The sequence below is a fragment of the Musa acuminata genome, chromosome BXJ2-6 (assembly GCF_036884655.1).
Source record: "Musa acuminata AAA Group cultivar baxijiao chromosome BXJ2-6, Cavendish_Baxijiao_AAA, whole genome shotgun sequence".
NCBI lineage: Eukaryota > Viridiplantae > Streptophyta > Magnoliopsida > Zingiberales > Musaceae > Musa > Musa acuminata.
Genome location: NC_088343.1, coordinates 35,296,377 through 35,318,455, shown reverse-complemented (window position 1 = coordinate 35,318,455; position 22,079 = coordinate 35,296,377). Strand labels below are relative to the sequence as shown.

The 22,079-nt window shown below is 40.4% G+C and overlaps 1 protein-coding gene across 2 annotated transcripts in view; it reads right to left on the bottom strand.

The window, feature by feature from the left end:
* Positions 1-22,079, bottom strand: part of LOC135615362 (calcium-transporting ATPase 3, endoplasmic reticulum-type-like) — a 67,758-nt gene that overhangs the window by 44,586 nt on the left and 1,093 nt on the right. For both annotated transcript variants that reach the window (XM_065113720.1, XM_065113719.1), the window contains exons 4-9: positions 20,436-20,453; positions 6,617-6,753; positions 5,707-5,781; positions 4,084-4,129; positions 2,400-2,459; positions 2,236-2,316 (exon numbers count right to left, since the gene is read on the bottom strand). In XM_065113720.1, the coding sequence (XP_064969792.1) occupies positions 2,236-2,316; positions 2,400-2,459; positions 4,084-4,129; positions 5,707-5,781; positions 6,617-6,753; positions 20,436-20,453 (417 nt within the window). The remainder of the gene's footprint in view (positions 1-2,235; positions 2,317-2,399; positions 2,460-4,083; positions 4,130-5,706; positions 5,782-6,616; positions 6,754-20,435; positions 20,454-22,079) is intronic.

Below are 22,079 nucleotides of genomic sequence, written 5' to 3'. Positions count from 1 at the left end.
TATTAATAGTATACTATATACTGAGCCTGCTGACTGAGAAACAAGGAAGCAGCGGCGAGCAACGGCAGCGGGAAAGGGAGCGGGAGCGACGAGCAGCAGGAGGCACGAGCAGCGACAACGACAACGTTTGCGAGCAGCGGCAGCGGCGAGCAGCGGCAGCGGGAGCAGGAGCGGCGAGCAGCGGGAGGCGTGAGCGGCGACAGAGGCAACGTTTGCGAGCAGCGACAGCGGCGAGCAGCGGTAGCGGGAGCAGGAGCGACGAGCAGCAGGAGGCGCGAGCGGCAACAGAGGCAGCGTTTGCGAGCAGCGACAGCGGCGAGCGGCGACAACGGCAGCGTTTGCGAGCAGCGACAGCGACGAGCAGCGAGATCGGGATCGGGATCGGGAGTGGCAGCAACAGCGGGTTAGGGTTGGGTAAGGGTTATATCGATTTAGTTGGTTCGATTGAACCAACTAACCAATCGAACCAGACCTAAAATCCTGGTTCGGTCGCCTTGGTTTACCCAGGCGCTCGCCCGAAGCGCCCAGCGCCTGGGCTCGGGCGAGCACCCAGGCGGCACCTGTTTGAAGCGCGCCACCTGGGAGATTAGCGAGGGGCTCGGGCCTCGCCTCGCCCGAGCACCTAGGCGAGTGCCAGAGCGCCTTTTTCAATCACTGCTAATAATACCAATCTGAACTAAAAGCTTTTGTTTTCGATCCCAATCGTCTCATCTCTAACTAATTGCTATCCCAATGCCAATCTTGATATCCCAGTTTTAGTGGGGGAAAAAATTGTGGGAGCATATTATGTACCACATGAACAGGAAAATTTAGAAAGAACCAATGGTTCTCTTCTTTTGTAATGCTGGTGAGATAGGGCTCATCACCTAACCCTCTAGCAATGTTTTTTAAATAAATAATTTCTTTGTTTTTCTTGTTCCAAAAAAAACATATTATATAAGTTCACATAGTACCTTTTTAAAATAAAGGTAACTAGTTTTCCACTTGGTAAAATGAATGCTGATGTGAAAAGGACATTATATTTACTATTTACATTTAATATGTGTTGATGGAATAATTTGAATACAAAAGAATGTGTGCTTAACCTGGTATAAGCAACTTATATGATCCTTGCAAACATAGAATAAAATGGGAAAATAATACAGTAACGAATAACATATATCTTTTGCATATTCTTTAGATACTACTAGGTCATATATAACTGAAGAACAGGTCTCAGATAGAATAACTAAAGAAAGTTGGTCATGGACTAAAGGTAAGATCTTTACATATAAGAAAAAAATGTGCCCATGATCATGACATATACCAGGTGTTGTCTACATGTGGTGTAACCAAGGTTTTAAATTTCGAATTGTACCACCCGTACTGGGCGGTATGTACTGGTCCGCTAGCTGACCAGCACATGGACCGCTCGCTACCGGGCAGTATCAGCTGGCGGACAGAACGAGGAGCACGACAACGAGGAAGACAAGGCTGCGGCACTCGTTGAACGAAGAAGGCATGACAGAGAAGAGAGTTGGACATGGCAGGACACGAAGAAGCGCTCCGTCGGGAGAAACGCGATAAGGGGTGGGTCCTCGCTTCGTCGAGCGAAACACTATAGGGGGTGGGTCCTTGATCCATTGGGCGAAACACAATAGGGGGCGAAGGGATCGTGGCCGCTGTGGTCAGGGAGGTCGCGATCGATGGCAAAGGAAGGGATCCTGGCCTAGGTAGGACTATTGCTTCCTCTTCTCGCTCTCACCATCATCTTGGTCTTCTTCCTCATAGTCGCTAAGGGCAACAACGACGGGGGAGCGGGAGATGAGCTCACCCTGGGCTGGATCCCCGCCGGATCCGACTACTGCGAGAGCATTGTGGAGTGCCTTGCGGGGGATGAGTTCGAGCTGGGGATGGAGGCAACGCGTCGCATCCTCGCCCGCTCCGCCATCACCCCCTTTACGTCTCTCGAGATGGAAAGGGGATATTTTTATAAATAATTTTTATAGTAATTATTACTCATAAATATATGTAATTAAAAACCTTGGGTGTAACAACCAAGAAATCTACCATTATGCAAAATGAAGAATTCATTAGCACAAAGCTGTAAAGAGTAAGACTACTAACAATAACCAGTTTCCTTATTACTTTACAATGCTACCAAAAACCTTAAAATTGTTTGCCCACATTTACCAATGACATAGCATCCATGTTGCTACTATAAATTAAAGCAGTCAAGAACAAGAAACTGCATACCAGTGAGAATTGCCTGGTCAACACGTAATTGGCTGCTCAACATCTCTACCATTCTCATGTCAGCAGGGACCTTGCATCCCACTAATTGACAAAAAGGAAATTCCGTTCCAGATAATATAAGTAATTTGACAAGCCACGCATTTAAATAAATGGGGCAAACATACCTCCAACTTCAACAATATCTCCAGGAACAAGTTCTGTGGCAGGCAGTATTGAGAAGCAACCTGCAGAGAACACCATATTCAAATCATATGCAACCTCTATTGCACTCTGGTAAACAAGAAAGATATTATTTTAGATATAGTATATCAATTATACTAATGGAGGAAATGGAGACTATACTTGTTTTGGCATTAGTTCATATGAGTTGTGCTATTTTAAGGACATATCATGATAAGAGCCATTTTTTAAAACTGAAAGAATTCAAGAAACAACAGTACAATTTCAAGCAAGGGCTAAAACATGTCAATCCCGGACTTTAACGATACAAGATAGTATGATATGATATTAAAGATGAGTTGGAAAAAAATAAAGTGAGATAAAGGAAAAAAAACTAAAGCCACCACCCAAGGTTTAATGTACCGAAGCGTACCACTCGGTACGGGCAGTACGTACTGGTATGACAAAGGATCGGTATGGACAGTACATTGGTACACGCTAGTGTATCATGTGTCAATATGCTTGGTACAACTCGGTACGTACCACACCAATAACTGATCGATATACCGGTACGGACCGGTACTACAACCATGCCACAACCCAAGTAGAAACATCAAGGGATGCAGATGTCACCATCTAAATGAGCCTAACAACGGATACAAAGCTTAGGAACTCACTGCTAGGAATTTATCAAAGAGAAATATAGCATATGAGAAGGAAAAGACTAGCAGAAGGAACTAAAGTTATATTCAAATCACTAAATGCCTCCAAGGCTTACCATAAAAATACAATAACTTTGATTGTAACAATAACTCTATAAGAATCAAGACTCCCAAAATTGACTAGTCGAGTATGACTGTTCTGTAAGGTTTTGCCATAGGTTGATTAAAATGCCTGTATCTGTAATATGTATTGGTTCTGAAATCACAAAACTGTGCACGAATAAGAACATGAACTCCCATTAAACTTCCACTAAAATGTACCAGTTCTCTAGCCTTTTCCTATCATCATATCCATTCATAACCTAAAAGTTCCATGCAGAAGTCTTCACATGTAGCTTCCTGCCCAAAGAGTTTGATATTTTATCTGAGAATTGCATCAAGCATGGCTAAAGCAACATTTAACTCTACTTCACAGGCTCTGTCTTCTAAATTTGCATGCAAAGTAGTGCGTTTCGCATCATACAGCAAAATCATGCTACTAACCATCTTGACATAGATTAAAATTTTCGTCCAGATACATAGTAATACTACCAAGTTCAGACCACCAATTAGTCCATGGCCCACAACCTCAGGATTGGTGGTTTGCATCTCAGATATATGTATACAAAACAGAAAGAGTTCCACTGTGTATCTGTTGAAAAACATACATATCATTTTTCTTTCTCAATGACAACCTTGTTTCATTATCTTTCGATAACTAGTCAAACAGAAACTAATGCATGATAAGAATGTGAAATAGTTGAAAAGAAACAACGAAAAACACATACAACAACTAAGTCTCACAAGAATTATCTTGAAAAATGGTTTGACTTGTGATTCTTTCTGGTGCACCTTTTAAGACTACCACACAAAACAATTTAGACAAAACAACAATGATTTCGAAGAGTGTGTACAAAAAATCTCATTAAATAGGTGTTTAACAAAGCTGTAATGTGTCAAGAGGCCTAATCTTTGGAGCTACTCTTACCATTTCGTAAGACAGTTGCAACATCAGCCTGATATGCTCGCAACTCCTACAAGATACCACGATAGAAGGGGAAAAAGCTGATAAATACAAGTTAAATAAGTTGTATCATACTGTAGAGAAAAATGTACAGTTTAAGGTACAAAACAGAGTTCAGAAGGTGTCAAAACTTAAGAAACACTAAATGCAAGCTAGCAAACTAATAATGAATAGCAGTGATTACCATGTGATATAGCAAATTTCAACAGCAGTTTAAATTTCACATAAAAGCTAGAAAGCATCACAATTGTTATACGCACACACAAACAAAGTTGGCTTTTGAATGAGTCTTCCATTATGTTAGCCTCCAGAGTGTAGAGCCAATCTTCGAGGCATTTTGGTTTTAATTTTTAAAAGTCAAAATTTCAACTCCTAGTTTTGCATGTTTCATGCATATATTATATTCTGTTCTGCCAAACAATAACTAAAAGGTGTTGTTTAGCAATGTCAAGTTTTGGATAAGGAAAAGACCCCAAGTTCACATTGCCAACATATATCTTAAATGAGTCATCATAGAGAAACTCGGAACCACATTGTTAAATTAAAGGAACTTACAACGCCAAGAAAAAACCATGCCAATAAAAAATGTAATACAACTATATTTTTGGCAGTAATACTATTTTTATACAAGGAACACAATCTCAGGTATCGGACCCATAACAGGTACACCGGTATATACCAAATATCAGATAAAATGCTGAAAAATAAGCCAAAAGAAAGGGGGAAACCCCTAATTCAGTGTTCTTCCACCCTTTTTCTTGACACATATAAATCATATTAGATAAAAATAAAGTAAATCTGATCTATAAAAAAATAGAATACAAAATCAAAATATATATTGAATAAGGACCAAAAGCAGAATTTAGAAAAACAAGATATAAGTGTTGTATCACTCTATGGACCCATCAAAGTCAAAATATGTGACATTTTTTCTCTCATTCCTCCATCAAATCTTCAAACACTTGGCACCTTGGTTACTTCAAGGTTGATACAGTCCAATCCACTAACCGAGAATGTGCTACTTGATTTAAAGTGCCATATATGCAAACATGATTTTTAAATGTATGTTAGGGTTTCATAATGGTGTCAATAAAAAATTGCTATTAATGATGTCAAACCAACATTTTATCTTTATTGTATTAAAATAATGGTAATAACAGCCCAGCAGTTGGATACACAAAGATGATAACAAAAAATGTAAAGGTTAGGTAAAATAAAGAAGAGTCAACCTTGCTGCCATGTACAAGTTGCAACAACTAGAAACTCGACTAGCATGCTGGTAAAACAAACACATTTATATATTTTAGATATTTCTGTTTACTATATAGAGCATTTCTAACCCTGTTTTCAAGATTAAGCAACTGATTTGACATACATGATAAAAGTGTTATTATGCAAAGAAACTGAATCACAGACATAACATGTGCATGCTAAACTGTTGAACCATAAGACAAACTAAATATAGAACTTTGCAAATGACATGTCATGCACAATAAATTTCTGATACGATCATAATAAGATAGAAGCAAAAAATATTCAAATTGCAACATAGAAAGTATAGTATAAAAAAAAGAATTATAGAACTACCACAAGTGCCTTTTCAGCATTTGTTTCAGTTATCACACCTACAGCTGCATTTGCTGCCAATATCATAAATATGACCTGTAATTATTCGAAGAATCAGTAAAAGATAGAAGGGTAACAGTTAATGATTGATCTTTTATTTTTCTACTTGAATGCAGTTGTTTCAAAAGAGAATAAAAAAATGCACACCAACAAAGACAACCCAATTGCTAGAAATGCATATCACAAGAAGTGATCATCTCAATTGGCTCCATTTTCATCTAGAGTGACCTTTCCGAAGCTTCTTTTTTCTACTTTGGAGTTTCAAGTATTTCAGGTCCTCGAAAATGGTTTAAAAGAAACTCCAAATTCCAAAAGATTCAAACATTAGAAAACCACAAAAAGAGTTCATAAGCGTGATCATCATAAAAAAAGAACTTCGATGTTGCAGAGTTGCAAAACATTACGAAAATGTCAACACGTAACAGAGTTGTCATCAGTATCTAGATTCTTAAGTATTGATATTCTCATATTCATGTTCCAAATTTTGCCCAGACCGAGAGGTAGCCATGCACAAATCATCCATCGAGCACCTTGCTCCTTCTGTGAGGAAAACATGCACTTACATTCAAGTAAACATGTACAATCAAATCCTAGTACTGGACATCATTATTTCACTCTGAAAACTGAGTTGCGAGTAAAATTGAGTGTGGTTCACAATTTCACATATTGACTCTTACATATTATATAATCAAGGATCGGTGTTTCATCTATGAAACCAAAACACATTTGATTGGCATGTGTGGTTCACAATTTCACATATTGACTCTTACATATTATATAATCAAGGATCAGTGTTTCATCAATGAAACCAAAACACATTTGATTGGCATGCAACTCGAGCATTAAATAAATAATATAAAGGAGTTCTCACAGAAGGTTCTAGAAAAGCCGTTAAGCCTGTCTCGCCATTGATCAAAGCCAAAAGGAACGAAACAATGGCAGCTGCAATCAATATCTTAACAAGTAAATCATCAAACTGATTCAAAACTCGTTTCCAGAAAGGAGTGCCTGCACGAAGCAATTACATCAAGACATTTAGCCTTTAGGTTGGATTGCATAATTCCAAGGCTGCAAATATCATAAATTTATTTAGCTTTCCCCATATGCTGAAGGGGAACCAATAATATTACAGGAGAGAAAAATGACAACAATTCAGAGTATGCTGAACATAAAATTCTTCTTGCCATTGCAAGCACAAGATGCTAAACATTGATAACTGCAATATCAGCAATTAATATACTTAGTTGTTGCACTTAAGAAGAAAGAATTGGTACAATAAGACAAGTCATCGTCAGTATTAATCCTTACAGGTCAAGCAAGACTAAACGTCAAAAAAGAACTTTCACATTTACACAAAAGGATTTTTTTTTCATGTATAAAGCTCCAAAAGTAGGAAATGATGGATGTCACAAAATTTTGTTGCATGTATATTCCTGCAATATCTCAAATCAAACAAATGCCCAAGTTAGCTAACATCTCTTGAGTCTTGACTGTTATAAATCTGTTATTAGTGGCCAAATCACAAGACTACCCTTTTCAAATATGCCTCTATATGAATCATGGTTTGCAGTACCGGTCCGTACCGCCTGGTACGGGCGGTACGTACCGGTCCGACAGACTTTCGGTACACGGACCATAGGTTACCGTTCCGACACTGTAACAGTACTGTAGCACTGTAGAATATACCGCTCGGTACACCTGGGTGTACCGAGCGGTATACCATACCGTACCGGTACCGAGCCCAGGTCGAAACTTCGGTACGGTACGGTATTGCGAACCTTGATATGAATTAGGACAAAATCAACCTAAGGACAAATCCAAGAATTAGGCTGACTCGGGGAGTAATATTAGGGTTTAGATGTATTTGATTAGGTTGGGTCTTCTCATTTCAACAGTCTTTGGGTGTATCCATTTTCAAAAATGTCCTTGTACAGTCTGTAAAAGTGTAGGAGGGATTTAGAGGGGGAGGAGGTTATTAAGGAATAATAAGAGATTAGAATAACCTTAGGTTGGAAATTGGAAGAGAGCGAATAAAGAGAATTAGAACAGAGAGAATCTTGACTATTACATTATCGCAGTTATCAAAATCATGCATGGTCCAATAGTGCTACCAACAGTAATGTACCCAAAAATACAGATAATCACAAATGTCAAACAAGACCAAGGGAAACTTGAGGATGAGAATGACCAAAAAGGGAAAACCTCGGATGTGGAAGATGAGAATGACTAATTGTCTATATCTAATCAAAGCTTTTATGTGGACAATTGACTGCTGGGGCTTTTAAAGCTCATTTGGCCACCATATTCATGGACAAAAATCTAAGGAAAATCAATACTAAAAGAAAACATGTGAATATCTGTTGCACAACCTGTCTCGCAGGACGCATAATGCTCACATTGCTTTAAAAAGTGACTGCTTGTTCAAGCTAGAAATATCAGACTTCATATGCATAGAGGAGACCAAAATTAAGATTTGTCATCATACAGGTCTAGTGTTATTGATAGCTTAGCATACATCTACCACTATCATAAAATAGCTGCTTGGGCATTTGTACCTTTTTTAAATTTGAGAAGACATCCATGACCACCCATCCTTGTAAAGGTAACATACAAGCAAGGTTCGCTGTGCCACCCGAAACACATCAGTACGAGCAGCGGCATGTACCGGTCCAACAGGGGACCGGCACACGGACCGCCCTGCACCAAGCGGTCCATGACATATGACCCCGTATCGCCCGACAGGGTCTGTATCGGGCAAAACGATCAGATTTTGACCGTTACCGATGAAGGGTTGAGATAGCTCTATTTCAAATGGTCCTTTTGCTCGTTTGAACCAAGATCTAAGGGTATTTAAGCCCTTTCTATCCCCTCATTCACTCTCCTTTCACTTTCTCAAACTCTTCTACTCTCTCAATCTCTTTCCCACTCACATCTTTCTCTCATTCTCACACTTGCACCCTCTTAAACACAACAAAACTACAATTTGTAGATTGGATCAAGTTTGAGAGAATTAACAACTAAGTTAGAGAAAGGCACTCTAATCAAAGGTATATTATTTTTCAAGATTTTTATTGATTTATGAGATGATTAAGCCTATTCTATGTTCTCAATGTCTAATACATTGTTTGACATGTTTATAATGGTAAAATAGGATTAATTAGGGAGTAATTAAGGCCTTTAATACTGTAATTAGTGTGTTTAATGCTGATTTAAATGAAATTAAACATGTATTGGGTGAAATCTTTGTATTTCATGCATATTAGGGTGTTTTACAGGTTTGTGATGGTAGAAGAGGTTTAATTAGGTTTTAATTAAGTTTTTCAATACTGTGATTAATGGTTTTAATGATAACTTAATCAAAATTTGACCTATATTGGATCAATTCAATGTATTTAATACCTATTAGGATCTTCGACAAGTTTATAGTGGTGAAAGAGGTTTAATCAGGGAGTAATTAACTATGTTAATACTGTGATTAGTGTATAATGATGATTTTATCATAATTTGACCTATACTGGATCAAATTTACGTGTATAATGTCTCTCCTAGTGTTTAACATATTTATTGTTATAAAATAGGGCTAATTAGGGATTAATTAAATTTTTTTACGCTGTAATTAGTGTATTTAATGATGAATGCATCGTAATTTGACCTTATATTGGGTCAATTCTATGTATTTAATGTTAATATTGGTAAAAGATGGTGAATTACGGAGTACCTAGTGTTTTTAATGGTGTGATTAGTGTATTTAAATGCCTAATAGGGTATTTGACATGTTTATAGAGGTAAAAAAGGACTAACTAGGAAGTAATTAAGTTTTTTAATGTCGTGATTAGCATATTTAATGATGAATTCATCATAATTTTACCTATATTAGGTCAATTCTTGTATTTAATGCCTATTAGGTTGATTGACATGTTTATAGTGGCAAAGTAGAATTCATTACATATAATTGCAACTTATTATTTCAAAACAGGGCTAATCGTAGCTTGTTTATTTCAAGGTTCAACATTTCGTGTATCATACTCGTCTCCAAGATTTGTCAATACAATATGTACCGATCCATACCAATGTACCAACACATGATAGTAGCGCTACAGTTGGCTCGACAGAAAGCGTCGATGGCGGAGGCAAAAGTAGCGCTACAGTTGGCTCGAGGTCACACAAGCGTGAAGGGTGGGGTAAGAAACTACATTATTGAACCGAACCAGACTTAAAAGTCTAGTTCAGTTTGCTTATTTGAACCGGGCGCTCGCCCAAAGCGCCCGGCACCTGGGTTCGAGCGAGTGCCCAAGCAATGCCTCATTGAAACGCACCACCTAGCCCCCACACGAGGTGCTCAGGCCTCGCCTCGCCTCGCCCGAGCGCCTAAGCGAACGCTCGAGCACCTATTTAAATCACTGGCCGGGGCATGCCGACAAGGACTCGGGCGACCCGTGTCTTATTGGTGTGCTGGACCGATACATACCGCCCATATCGTACCGACTTGGGCGGCACAACAAACATTGGTTTATTTGATAAATTTTGGTATGAACATACAAAGAAACAAGGACATTATGACGCTAAAGATCATGCCCGAAAGTTGGATAGGTACCATCATCATTAGCAGTACATCATTGTGACTACATCAGTCGGAGTGAAGGAATCACCTGGTTGAAGATGCATTTGGCTGGTGGCTATCCCAATGTTACAAAATGCAAAAAGGTTCCGACAGAGATCCGTAAATTATTTGAAGTCAAGTTATAATAGGCAAGGGATGATGTAATTAAAAAGAAGGTCAAGTAAAAAAGAAAAACACTACAAGGCTAAGCAGGAACCGATTTTTTATGAATATAAAAGTCATGTATGAGGATGCAATGAGGCATCGGCGGCCTCACTCATAGTGGGAGCATAGCGACGACAGTGGGTCGATGCCATAGGGACTCCAAAGGTCGACCAACATGAGGCAACCAACTGCCCCTTCTCCTTAATTAAGCAAAATTGGTAGTATGAGACAGGGTGAAATCTATGGTTTTATCAAAGGACTTAACAAGAGGTTAACATCAGATATTGTTGATATTGATTCGTAAGTCTATCCTCCATAAACAGCATAACAAATATGAATTGACGATGCATATACAAAAGAAAATAAGCAGGATATTAGGAAGGCAACAGCTAAGTTGTTTAACTTCTATAGGATTCCAACAAACACAATCCAATGTCCATATTATCAAAGCATGGTGCCTTTGATCCAAAAGGCTGGCACAAGGATCCAACCTCCAACATTGAAAGAGATCCATGGCATTTATTTAGATGGGATGACAGAACCGAAGGATTGGATCAAATACTTCAAGAGGCAATGGGACAAGTATAGGGTGACACTGATGTGTGATAGTTGGACAGAGCCAACAAGAATAAGTATAATCAATTTTCTTGTGTATTACAATATATGGGTTTTTTTTCATAAGTCGGTTAATAATTCTAATAAGATTCAAAATGCAAACTACACTAAAAACTTAATGGACACCATGGTAGAGAAAATTGAACCACAATGCATTATCCATATAATCACCGACAATGAAGCTAATTTCAATATATGTCGGTTTACAATTAATGGAAAGAAGAAAAACATTATTTTGGACTCCATGTGCAACTCATTTGCATAGACCTAATGCCGAAGGATATTGGTGAGTTACCATCAGTAAGCAAGTGTATAGTTCGAGCCCAATTGATCATAAAATTTATATATAACCATCATTAAGTCCACTCTTCGATGCAAAAGTTGCCCTGTCCGCATATTTACGTAGATAACGACATCGAGTAGTTACAAACGTAATTGATCAACGTTCGTATTGATTCACACAAAGGTCTGCAACAGACTATTGTATAAACGGTTAGAGAAACTGATATATGTCCAATACAACATGCGACTAAGGTTGCAGTATGCCGAGCTGGACAAGGAGCCAAAGGAACCAAAGATTGATCCCATCGACCTTGAATATTACAATGAAGATTTGCAGTCGATGTTACAATGGATCGAAGCAGTAGAGAACCAAAAGGGTCCTTTACTTGATCAGGCGGGAGATCCTCCATTTCCTTAGCGTTTTACCATTGAGGAGATAGAAGAAGAAGAAACATATTCCCAATAGGAGGAAGATCCCCCTTGGTCAGAACATGGTAGAAGAAGTCGAACAACATCGAGTCAGACTACTCAAGAAACCAGAGGCACCCAACCGTCACAAGTGTCCACCTAACGTGCAAAGGCAAAAGAAAAGGCAATAGCATCAGCTACACCGTTGGAAAGAATCAAGTCGTGCGATAAGACAACTTCTCAATCGCATTCAACAACCTGCTCGGTCTGTAGACGTGGCAGCGACAGGGACAACAATGCCTCGACCGACGATGGCGACGACATCGGGGAGTTGATGGTCCTGCATAAGTGCACACATAGTTTAAGGGTGGTGCATGGATCGAGAAGCAATATTTTATGCATACCGCCCAAGATTTAAATCATGGAGCTCGACGTGCACTGGTCAGGTTTATACACGAAAGGGGAAGGGGAAGGTAATGGATGATTTTGAGCAGATGCGACAAAGCTTATACGATATAGACATAGAGCAGAGCACATCGTATTCCCAACCATCATATGACGGAGGATCTTATGACCAACAGTAGTATAGTGATAGTTAGTAATTCTTCTTCGAGCAATAGTACAGTAAGCAATCTTATGATACAAAGCAACAGATTAGTGGTAGAAATAGAAGTTCTGACATTCTCTAACCTCTGCACTAATACATGCCACAATCGTACTTACATTAGGAGCCACCTCAGACACGTATGGTTCACGATGATCAGATTACAACCATCACCACATTGATGCACCCATGGCATACGGTGTATCAGTATACTATGTCATGGGATCAATTTCAAAATTCGGTCCATCAAACATATATTGATATACAAATACATAGGATCGAAGACCCCTATCCACCACCCGCGAAGTCCCATCGTTCTTTTGGTGGTAAATTCAAGTATATCCATCAATCGATCCATTTAATATTTGATTCATTTCAATCTTAGAGTTTAACTCATAATTTAATAATTCAAATTATTTCTTTCTAGATAATTCAATATTAACGGAAGGACAATCAGGAACGTGCCACAAAGCTACTCCTCCAAGCCCAATAAAGATATGTGTCGCTATTCTTTCATAATTTAGAATAAGATTTTTAATCTCGTACCATATCGATGTACTAAGCTTTGCTCGGTACGGTACAACGTACCGAGCGGTACACCTAAAAAAGGCATAACATGGCCTAATCCAAGATTGGTTCAAGATTGAAGCTCGTTCCACCTACAATTTGGTTCGACTCGAGCATGACATGGCCTAATCCAAATGCGACGTGAACCAAGATTTCCCTAATTTGATCCCCCCAACGCTTCTCTTACTTTACTTTACTTTACAGGGTCATATTCGTCGAGGGCCACATGCTAGCCCTCCACTAAATTCCACCATGTGCCCCGTTTGGTATCCCTGAGCAACCATGGAGTCGCACTTCAATCCTAGGCTTCTTCTCCAATGCTTATCAACGCTGAGAAGAGTTCAGCCAACCTCATCGATTATGGTAGCCTCCAAAGCTCCCGCTAACGTCAGCGGTGACGGTCTCTTCTCTCCACATGGGCCATGGTCAGCTCTAGATCCATGATGTGTTTCCAGGGTTTTCTTCTCCACCCGGCCATCAAGTCTTGACGAAAGGCAGAACCCGGCTTCCATAGACTACCAGTGTGTGGTTCTCCCGAACAATCCCTTTTTCTTTGGAGCGAGAGCTTGTTTGTGAAAGAGGCTTCGATTGGGATTTGACGATATAATGAGATAGAGCTTTACCCTTGAAATCGACTAGTATCAACTGATACAGGTCGGTAACGATCAAAATTTTGATCATTATCGCTTGATACAGCCCTGTATCGCCCAATACGGGGCCACAAGCCTGATACCGCCCGATACAAGCGGTTTGCATGCCGGTGTGCTGGCAAACCGATACGTACCACCCATATCGGGTGGTGCAATACGATTTTGCAAACCCTAATTTAGAATATTATTGATGAAATTATACTAAATTTACATTTATTTCCAACTTAAAAACCCTATTCTAATTTTTTTTCTATTTTTCAGATAATTTCAAATCATTTTTGGCTTTTTCTATGTCGTCGACATGCCCAGCCGTGCCGACACTCAACACATCGATACGAGGTGGCACATGCAATGCCGGCCAATGGTCGGTATGTCAACTCGGACCAATAAGGCAAGATACAAATACATGAATGAACTAGTATGTACCAATCAACATTGTACAAGCCCAAATTGCCAAGGGTGTGTCTCCACACCCACAATAGAGCAGGACACAATACCTTACTTGTATTGTACACATTAAATAACATGCCTTGGTAAAGTCAGTATAGATATCCTGCTTGATACTTCCCAGGACAAGTATGTAACTAATCCAAGTCAAGAAATAGACACTTTCTTCTCGAAGTCCAATAGTAATTGGTTTAGGCTTAGGATTAAAATAGTCTATATTCAATAAAGGTATATATATTCAATCCTGTTTGACCACAAATTTAACTTATGAGGATTAAGTAACATGAAAAGAGTTTTGATGGTTAATGGTTTTAGTTATTGCTGGCGTCTCTTCATTCAGCTTGTTGTTTTTCTTATTGCCTCTCTTTCAGATGCCTTTTTCTTATTTCCTTATTCCACATTCTTTTAACAGACTTCTTCCTGCTTTTAAATTTGATAAAATTACCAAAAAAAAGTCCCAATATTTTGGAACTCATTTGTTTGTTCACTTAATCCTGTTTTCCTACAATATTAAGTACATCAGTTTTACACCATGTAAAAGTATCCCAAGTACCCTCTTTTGCCCACAAACCTTTACTGGACAGCATCATTAAGATACCAGCAGTGTCCAAGCCACTTGTTAATTAAGAAGTTTGGTATGGTAAAATCTCCTCAAGGTTAACATCAACCATGAACATGACTTCCAAGGTGGACACTCTCTAAACTTGAACACAGTGATTTAAAAAGCGCTTTTGGCGCCTAGGTACCAAAACGCCCGAGGCGTTAGGCGCTTGCCCAAGTGAAACGAGACGCTCTAAAATATTAAAATATAATAAACATATAATATTATTAATCTAATAAATAAAGATTATTTTGTACAGTAATTAATAATCTACTATTAGCAATATATTATTTAATGTTAACAGCAGTTAGAAGGGAAGAATATAACTATTAAAAGAGATCAAAATATCACCCAATTAAATCGATAGTAAGAAATCAGAACTCAGAAGAGAAGCAGCGGATAACAGCCGTGGCAGCAAACAACGGCAGTAGCAGTAGAGTCACGGACAACAACAGCGACAGCGGTAGCGAACAGCAACGGAAGCTAAGGAGACTCGGTCGATGACAAAGGAAGACTCGAAGGTAGCAGGAGAAATCATTGACAACAAAGGCAAAGGGAGAAATCGTCAACGGCAGAGGCAGAGGGAGAAAGCGAACGCTAGGGTTGGGAGTCAAGGTCGCGCACAGGTTTTGAGGTAACTGCGTGCGTTAGTTGGCTCAATCGAACCAACAAATGCACATTTAACCGAACTCGGTTGCCTTATATCAACCAGGACCTTACAGGAATCGCCCGGTGCCCAGGCTAGAGTGAGCTCCCAAGCGACGCCTTTGAAGCGCGCTGCCTGGCCATTATATGAGGCGCGATGCCTTATTGAAGCACGCTGCCTGGCCCTTATATAAGGCGTTAAGGGCTCGCCTTGCCTAGCCCGAGCGCTCGAGCAACTTTTTAAATCACTGCTTAAACATTAATTAACAGATTCAATAGCCAGCCATTGTAAACAACCTGCATATTGTCACGGACAAACTTCTAAACAGGATGTTTGATGTAATGCTTATGTATGTTCGTGTCTTTTGGTATGTTCATGCCTTGTACAACATGTAGAGGGACGGCCGAAGGCTTAATAGTCCCATTTTAGTTGGGTTGGTGGCCTCTTTAGGCTTGTAAATAAAGGTTGTGTCATGTGGACACGTACGAGAGATTTTCGGTCTGTAATGGACCATTTTACCCTTTGTTGTGCAACTGTTCAGAGCTTGTAAAGTCTGTTTGTAATTTGCATTGTCTATGAAGTGTTTTTCGGAGCTGTTTGCTTGTGGATCCCGATTGAGGCGTTCTCTCTAACCCGTTCTCTCTTTTGTTGGTCCTAAGGGACAATGGGAGGCTTCGGGGAGGCTGACCTTTGCGGACGGACACGCAAGGGTGCCGCACGACTTAGGCAAAACCAGCTAAGTCCGTGACAGATGGTATTAGAGCGGGACAAGCACTCATAGAAACACTTAGCATGCAAACGTGGGAGACCTAGCGGGGCTGCGTTGAGGGCAGTCAGCACACGCGCGACCGTTTGGGGGAAAACGGGCATGGAGATGTAGGGAAAAGGAGTCGCTCGGAGGAGCGGGCATCTGACATTGGCATTCAAAGGAATGGCCAACCCTTCGCGCAAGAGGCACCACGAGAACAGGCAAGCTTGGAAGAATGCGGAGCGCACAAAGGTTGGGATGGCTGAGGTTGAGCTACGGCTCAACGTTGACAACTATACTTGATGGTGCTCAAGGCAAGCGAGGCGCTTGGTAAAGGATGAGACCATGCAAGGTGGAATGAGTTGCTCAACGACCAAAAGAGTTATGCAAAGCTCACAGAGGTGAGGGGAATTGCTAACTCGAAGAATTTGGTACTAATGCATGGGCTTGTATGCGGACGATGGAATGTTCGTGGCCATCCCAAGGTGACCGAAACTCGACGCCATGGAGCATTGAAACTTTCTCTTCGGCATGTGAAGGATACATCCGTAGGAGGCTGAAGTGTGCAACGAGTTCAGCATGTTGCTAGGCCTTAAGTGGTGCAGCGGGGGTTGTATTGACGTGGAGTCGCAATCTAGCAAGTGTGTTTGCAGGAGGCAGAACAATACACAGTTTGTTCAGCAGATCGGAGTAGTCCAAGGGGATGATGGTCTCCGAAACGAAGAGAGATGTTGCTCCAATGGGACAGTTATCCAAGAGGGATAAGTCCCGGCTCTCTAGTGGGAGAATCATGTGGGACGGACCTCACAAGTTGAGGAGGAGTACCTCAACAAACAACAACTCCATGAAGCTCAATGGACTGAGCAAGCAGCGAGGAGTCGTTGCATGATCTCGCTCAAGAGAATACATTGGTGGATGCATTGCGAGATCAAGTGGGGGAGCTACTAGGCGACGGACTGTCCTAGAGCGATGCTTCATCTAGGTGTGACCCAAGAGTGGGTGGATGAAGGTCGATTGCCAAAGGAGCGAACAAAATCGAAGGTGGAAGAGACCCTGCGATGTATTGGCAGAGGCCACACAAGGAGGGTTCACAATTCGAGTTTATTCCACAAGGATCAGAATGCAATGGAGATGTCACCCGGAGGCGACATGGTGCAGCGGATCGTGGTGGAACAGTTCGTGGCAATGCGATACACACGACATAGTCCCGTGAGGGACTAGATCATATGGAGGTATGATCGGGAGCAACTGGAAGCTCCACTTCAGTGAACAACACGACGGCAAGAAGGGCTATGGATTCAAGGAGTGAAGGCCATGGTACCGTAGAGGCAGGTCTTTCGTGCGTGCATTGAATTTTGCATCGGATGAAAACCTTGGTCATCAGCATATAGGGGCAGTGTTCCACCAAGGGAAAAGTTCGAATGCAAGTACCAGTGAGTCCCATGGGAGGGACTTGATCATGTAGAGGTATGATTGAAGCAGCTGGAGAGTTGAACTGCTCCAGAGCTCATATTCGCTTAAGGGGGCCCGGCAAGTAAGAGGACTAGGTCGAGTAAGCGAACGTTGCTACCAAGGAAGCTAAGGAGAACAGAATCGGTGCAAACCCTACAACGTGATGGTAGAGGCCATGCATGGGAGTTGCAGTCTGTCTTTCCATCGACCAAACGAACTGCTTGGAGAACACAGAGGTGTTGAAGCAGGGGGTCGAAAGGGGCGAGGAAGCAACGACGAGTCCAGAGGGACTTAGCTACCCAAAATCAAGCATCAGTTAGAATGTAAGTGGACTCAGAAGAGTGCCACGGAGACATATCTACTAATCGTGAAGAAAAGGGATGTAGATGCGAGGCGACGGATAGTAGGGCCATGGGCATGGCAGCGCCATGGTACCGCAAAGGCAGGACTTCCGTGAAAGTCATTGATCCCTTGCTCTCATGGAGGGAGAGCGCTTGGTCGTGAAAGGGGCCGAGGAGGTGGAGAATGCAGAGGCAATCTCCAAGTACCGAGACAAGGCTGAAGGGCAGAGGCCGAAGAACTTCGTAAGACCGGTGTCAATGAGCTTCTCATCAAGATAGCCGAAAGTGAAGGACTTCGGGTCATGCAAGAGTGCATAACCAAGGAACGAAGCAGGCAGTACACGGTGTTGTACCTTCGCTACTCAGGGGAGTAGGCAGCAGGGTTGATGGAGAAGACGGTACAATCCCAGAGGCGACCAAACCTATGAGAGAATTACTCCAAGTTAGGGTGAAAACTTCCTGCATTCCAGAAGTTCGATGGCATTAAGAAGGTGAATCACAGTAACTAACTCAACGCAAAGAGTGCAAACACTTCAAGTGCTTCAGAAGTGTGAGCAAAGAGCAGGCGAAGGCTAGTAACCAGCTCGATGCATGGAATACAACCTCGAGGAGGCGGGCGAAGTCAAGTAACCTTTGCCTTCTCAACCCTTAAGAGAATGGGCGAAACCGAGTACCCCAATTCTCTTATCTATCCAGCAGAGGAGCTCTGCACAAGTTCAAAGACCCTTCGAAGATAATGGAAGACAATAGTTGTCAAATCCTCACCAATGGTGATCAGTGCTACTGAGAGTAGATTGTCCGCTTCATTTCCCAACGAAATGCCAATCGAAAGCGGAAGTGATGCGAACCTACTTGGATGTGACAACTAAGTGAAAGAAGAGTCAATGAGCAAATTTTATGGAGAAAGGATCCAAAACTTTAGAAGTTTGCGAGACGATGCTCGTTAAAGCTCCAACAAGCATCCACCCAGTTCAAGCAGCATGAGGAATTTGAGAGACTGGCGCAGTAAGGATGGTCTTTTCCTTCATCTGGGGGATCCACAGGAATCAACAAGGATCAACACAACTCAGCCAACCCCACACCATAGTTAGAGTCATTGGTGAGTTGAAGCAGCATGGCGGATCAAAAGGTTCGACTACTCAAAAACAGCAGCGAGGAGCAGCTAGGAGCCAAGAGGCGCATTGTAGCTGGAGTAGAAGATTGAAGACTCAGCAAAGGCGAGGAGTTGTAGTGTCGACAAAGGCTTCAACGAGGACGTCGAAGGAATAAGTGGGGGAGAATGTCACGGACAAACTTCTAAACAGGATGTTTGATGTAATGCTTATGTATGTCCGTATCTTTTGGTATGTTCATGCCTTGTACAGCATGTAGAGGGACGGCCGAAGGCTTAATAGTCCCATTTTAGTTGGGTTGATGGCCTCTTTAGGCTTGTAAATAAAGGTTGTGTCATGTGGACACGTGCGAGAGATTTTTGGTCTGTAATGGACCATTTTACCCTTTGTTGTGCAACTGTTCAGAGCTTGTAAAGTCTGTTTGTAATTTGCATTGTCTATGAAGTGTTTTTCGGAGATGTTTGTTTGTGGATCCCGATTGAGGCGTTCTCTCTAACCCCTTCTCTCTTTTGTTGGTCCTAAGGGACAATGGGAGGCTTCGAGGAGGCTGACCTTTGCGGACGGACACGCAAGGGTGCCGCACGACTTAGGCAAAACCAGCTAAGTCCGTGACAATATGTTGAAATTCATACTAGCACCATCAAACTTGAACTGCAAGAGATCCCTACCTCTGCTAGAGCAATTGCTTAATTACTCAGCGACACACAACTCAAACGAATTCTTAACAGAATGCCATCAAAGTTACCAAATAGATTCTCAAACTACAATAACTATGTATATATGGTTCCGAAAAATACTAGGGATGTACACCATAAACCACATGCTAACCACAGGTAGAGCTAGATAACTTAATACATGAACAACAACAAAACCAATAACAACATAGTAGCTAAATAGCTTCTCGGGATCTAATGATAAAGAAGAGAGCTCCAACGGAACTAGAGTAGCTCATTCAACTTTAAATGTCATGGAGTACTATAGCTAAGCAACAAAATCCACAGGAATTTGACACTAAATAATAAGGCATAAGAAAGAGGCCATATGAAATTTGATTTACAAAAGATTCTACATTTCACATTGAAATGGAATCGTTAGAACATAAGCCAAGCGAACTATGCAAATTGTGAAGTAAGAGTCATAAAAGCTTTATAAGCCAGTCAAGCTGAAACCTAGCCATTTGACCATATGCACATGCAGAACCATAAGATAACTTGGACTAATCTCAATTACCAAAATTCTAGCATTAAACAAAATTGTTACATAAGTTCTAGGAGAAGATAGGAATTACATGTGAGTGTTGCACATTAACCTAAAGGTGACAGAATGAAACATAAATATCTATCATCGTAGAGATCAAAGATTACAGAAAATTAAAGATACATGACAAAGTAATGAAAGTCAAGTATCTAATAAAAAGATAATTTCGAAAATGATAACAGAGAAGTGACTTACTTTCTTCTTGAGGCAGCACTGCAGAAAATGCAACGAACAAAGAGAAGGAAGCAACAAAAATAAGTCAGATGTCAAGTTAGAAAATGCATAAAAAAGCCAAATTTTTCAAAGTTATTGCTACTAAACAAGCATAGAGTTGACAAGGAGTAACTATTTTACATTAAATTATTATTTTACAGAACAGAGATTGAATGCTATTCAGTTGTAATAGTGTCAAAAAGGTGAGAAAGCTACAATTACAGGTATAAGAATTTCCTTCTCATGTATGTTTTGGCAATTTCAGGAAGAAATTAGTGATGAACTTTTAAAGTTCACCTTAGACTAGTAGCACAAAAGAGTGCCAAAAAAATATTGAAGAATACAAGTGGCACACAACATTCACACCATAAATTTAAAGCATTCAGTTGTGGCATGTTAGAAAAAAAATGCATACCAGTAAAGTACATAAAAACCATGTTGTTAGGCATGCCCACACCACATACCGCTGAGCAGGTATCATTAATTGGCACAACCCAAGAATCATGGCAATTAACTTGCCAATGTCATGGTAATTATAATGCTAACACCAAGTGCAATGGGAGAGAATGTCAAAACAACTGACAACATAATTCACACCCCCAAACACATCAAAATTAGGTATTGACTGCCCATAGCAATAATTTCAATTTAACAAAGTAAAAATGGATCATTGAACAAATTGCTTGAATCATCAACATGCAATCTAGATTTTCAGTTTCTTTGTCATATGCTTCTACCGGCAGTTGCCAACAGTTGTCTGCTTCTTGGAATAACTCAAACAGATCTAATCCCAACAATAATTTGTAGCATTTAAGCATATGCTACTACAGTTGATGACTACATTACGTATGTTATGACATGACGATTTTTATGTGCATGGTCAAACAGCCAATGCCCATATGTGGGTATGAAAGCTGTACAGATGCATAGATATGTCACAAGTGTCGATTCCCCACTATTGGAACATAGCAGATGACACAAGACAACACAACCATCCATAGTATTTCTTTTAAATTGATTCCAGAGATTAATAATTACTGCCAAGAAATTATCTATTTTTCTATCTTGTTCCTCCATCTTTTCCACTGCAATCTTCAGTCCTGATATTTTCAATTGGTAAAATTTTCTTCAATAGTCTTATTCAATTTACTGAATATTTCCTCATGCAACTAATACTGTTTGTTCCAACCCACATATTGAATCAAGTTCAACAACAGCTCTAGTACCAATCTAAGGCAGTCTCAGTGTTATCTACGTTTATTTGAATAATCGCAGGATGAAACCCAATCAATAAAGTCGTGATTAAATCAACTCATCAAGAACCATAAATCCAATTAATAATGTATAAGAGATAGTAAACAATGACAAATATTTTATCAGGGATAACATAAAACTTAGCTTGTTAAAAGATAGCAACAAAGATTAAAAAAATATAAAATAGAGATCATAGAAGGTGAAGAAGACGGGAAGTGGTGACAAACAAATTTCTTGTTGTAATCAAAATGAAGAAGGTTGGAAGTGGTGACAAACAAATTTCTACTTCCACATTACAACAAGGCACACCTTGATATTATAGTAGTGGAACTCCTTCCATTAGATTCATCCAAATAACCTAATCAAGGTAAG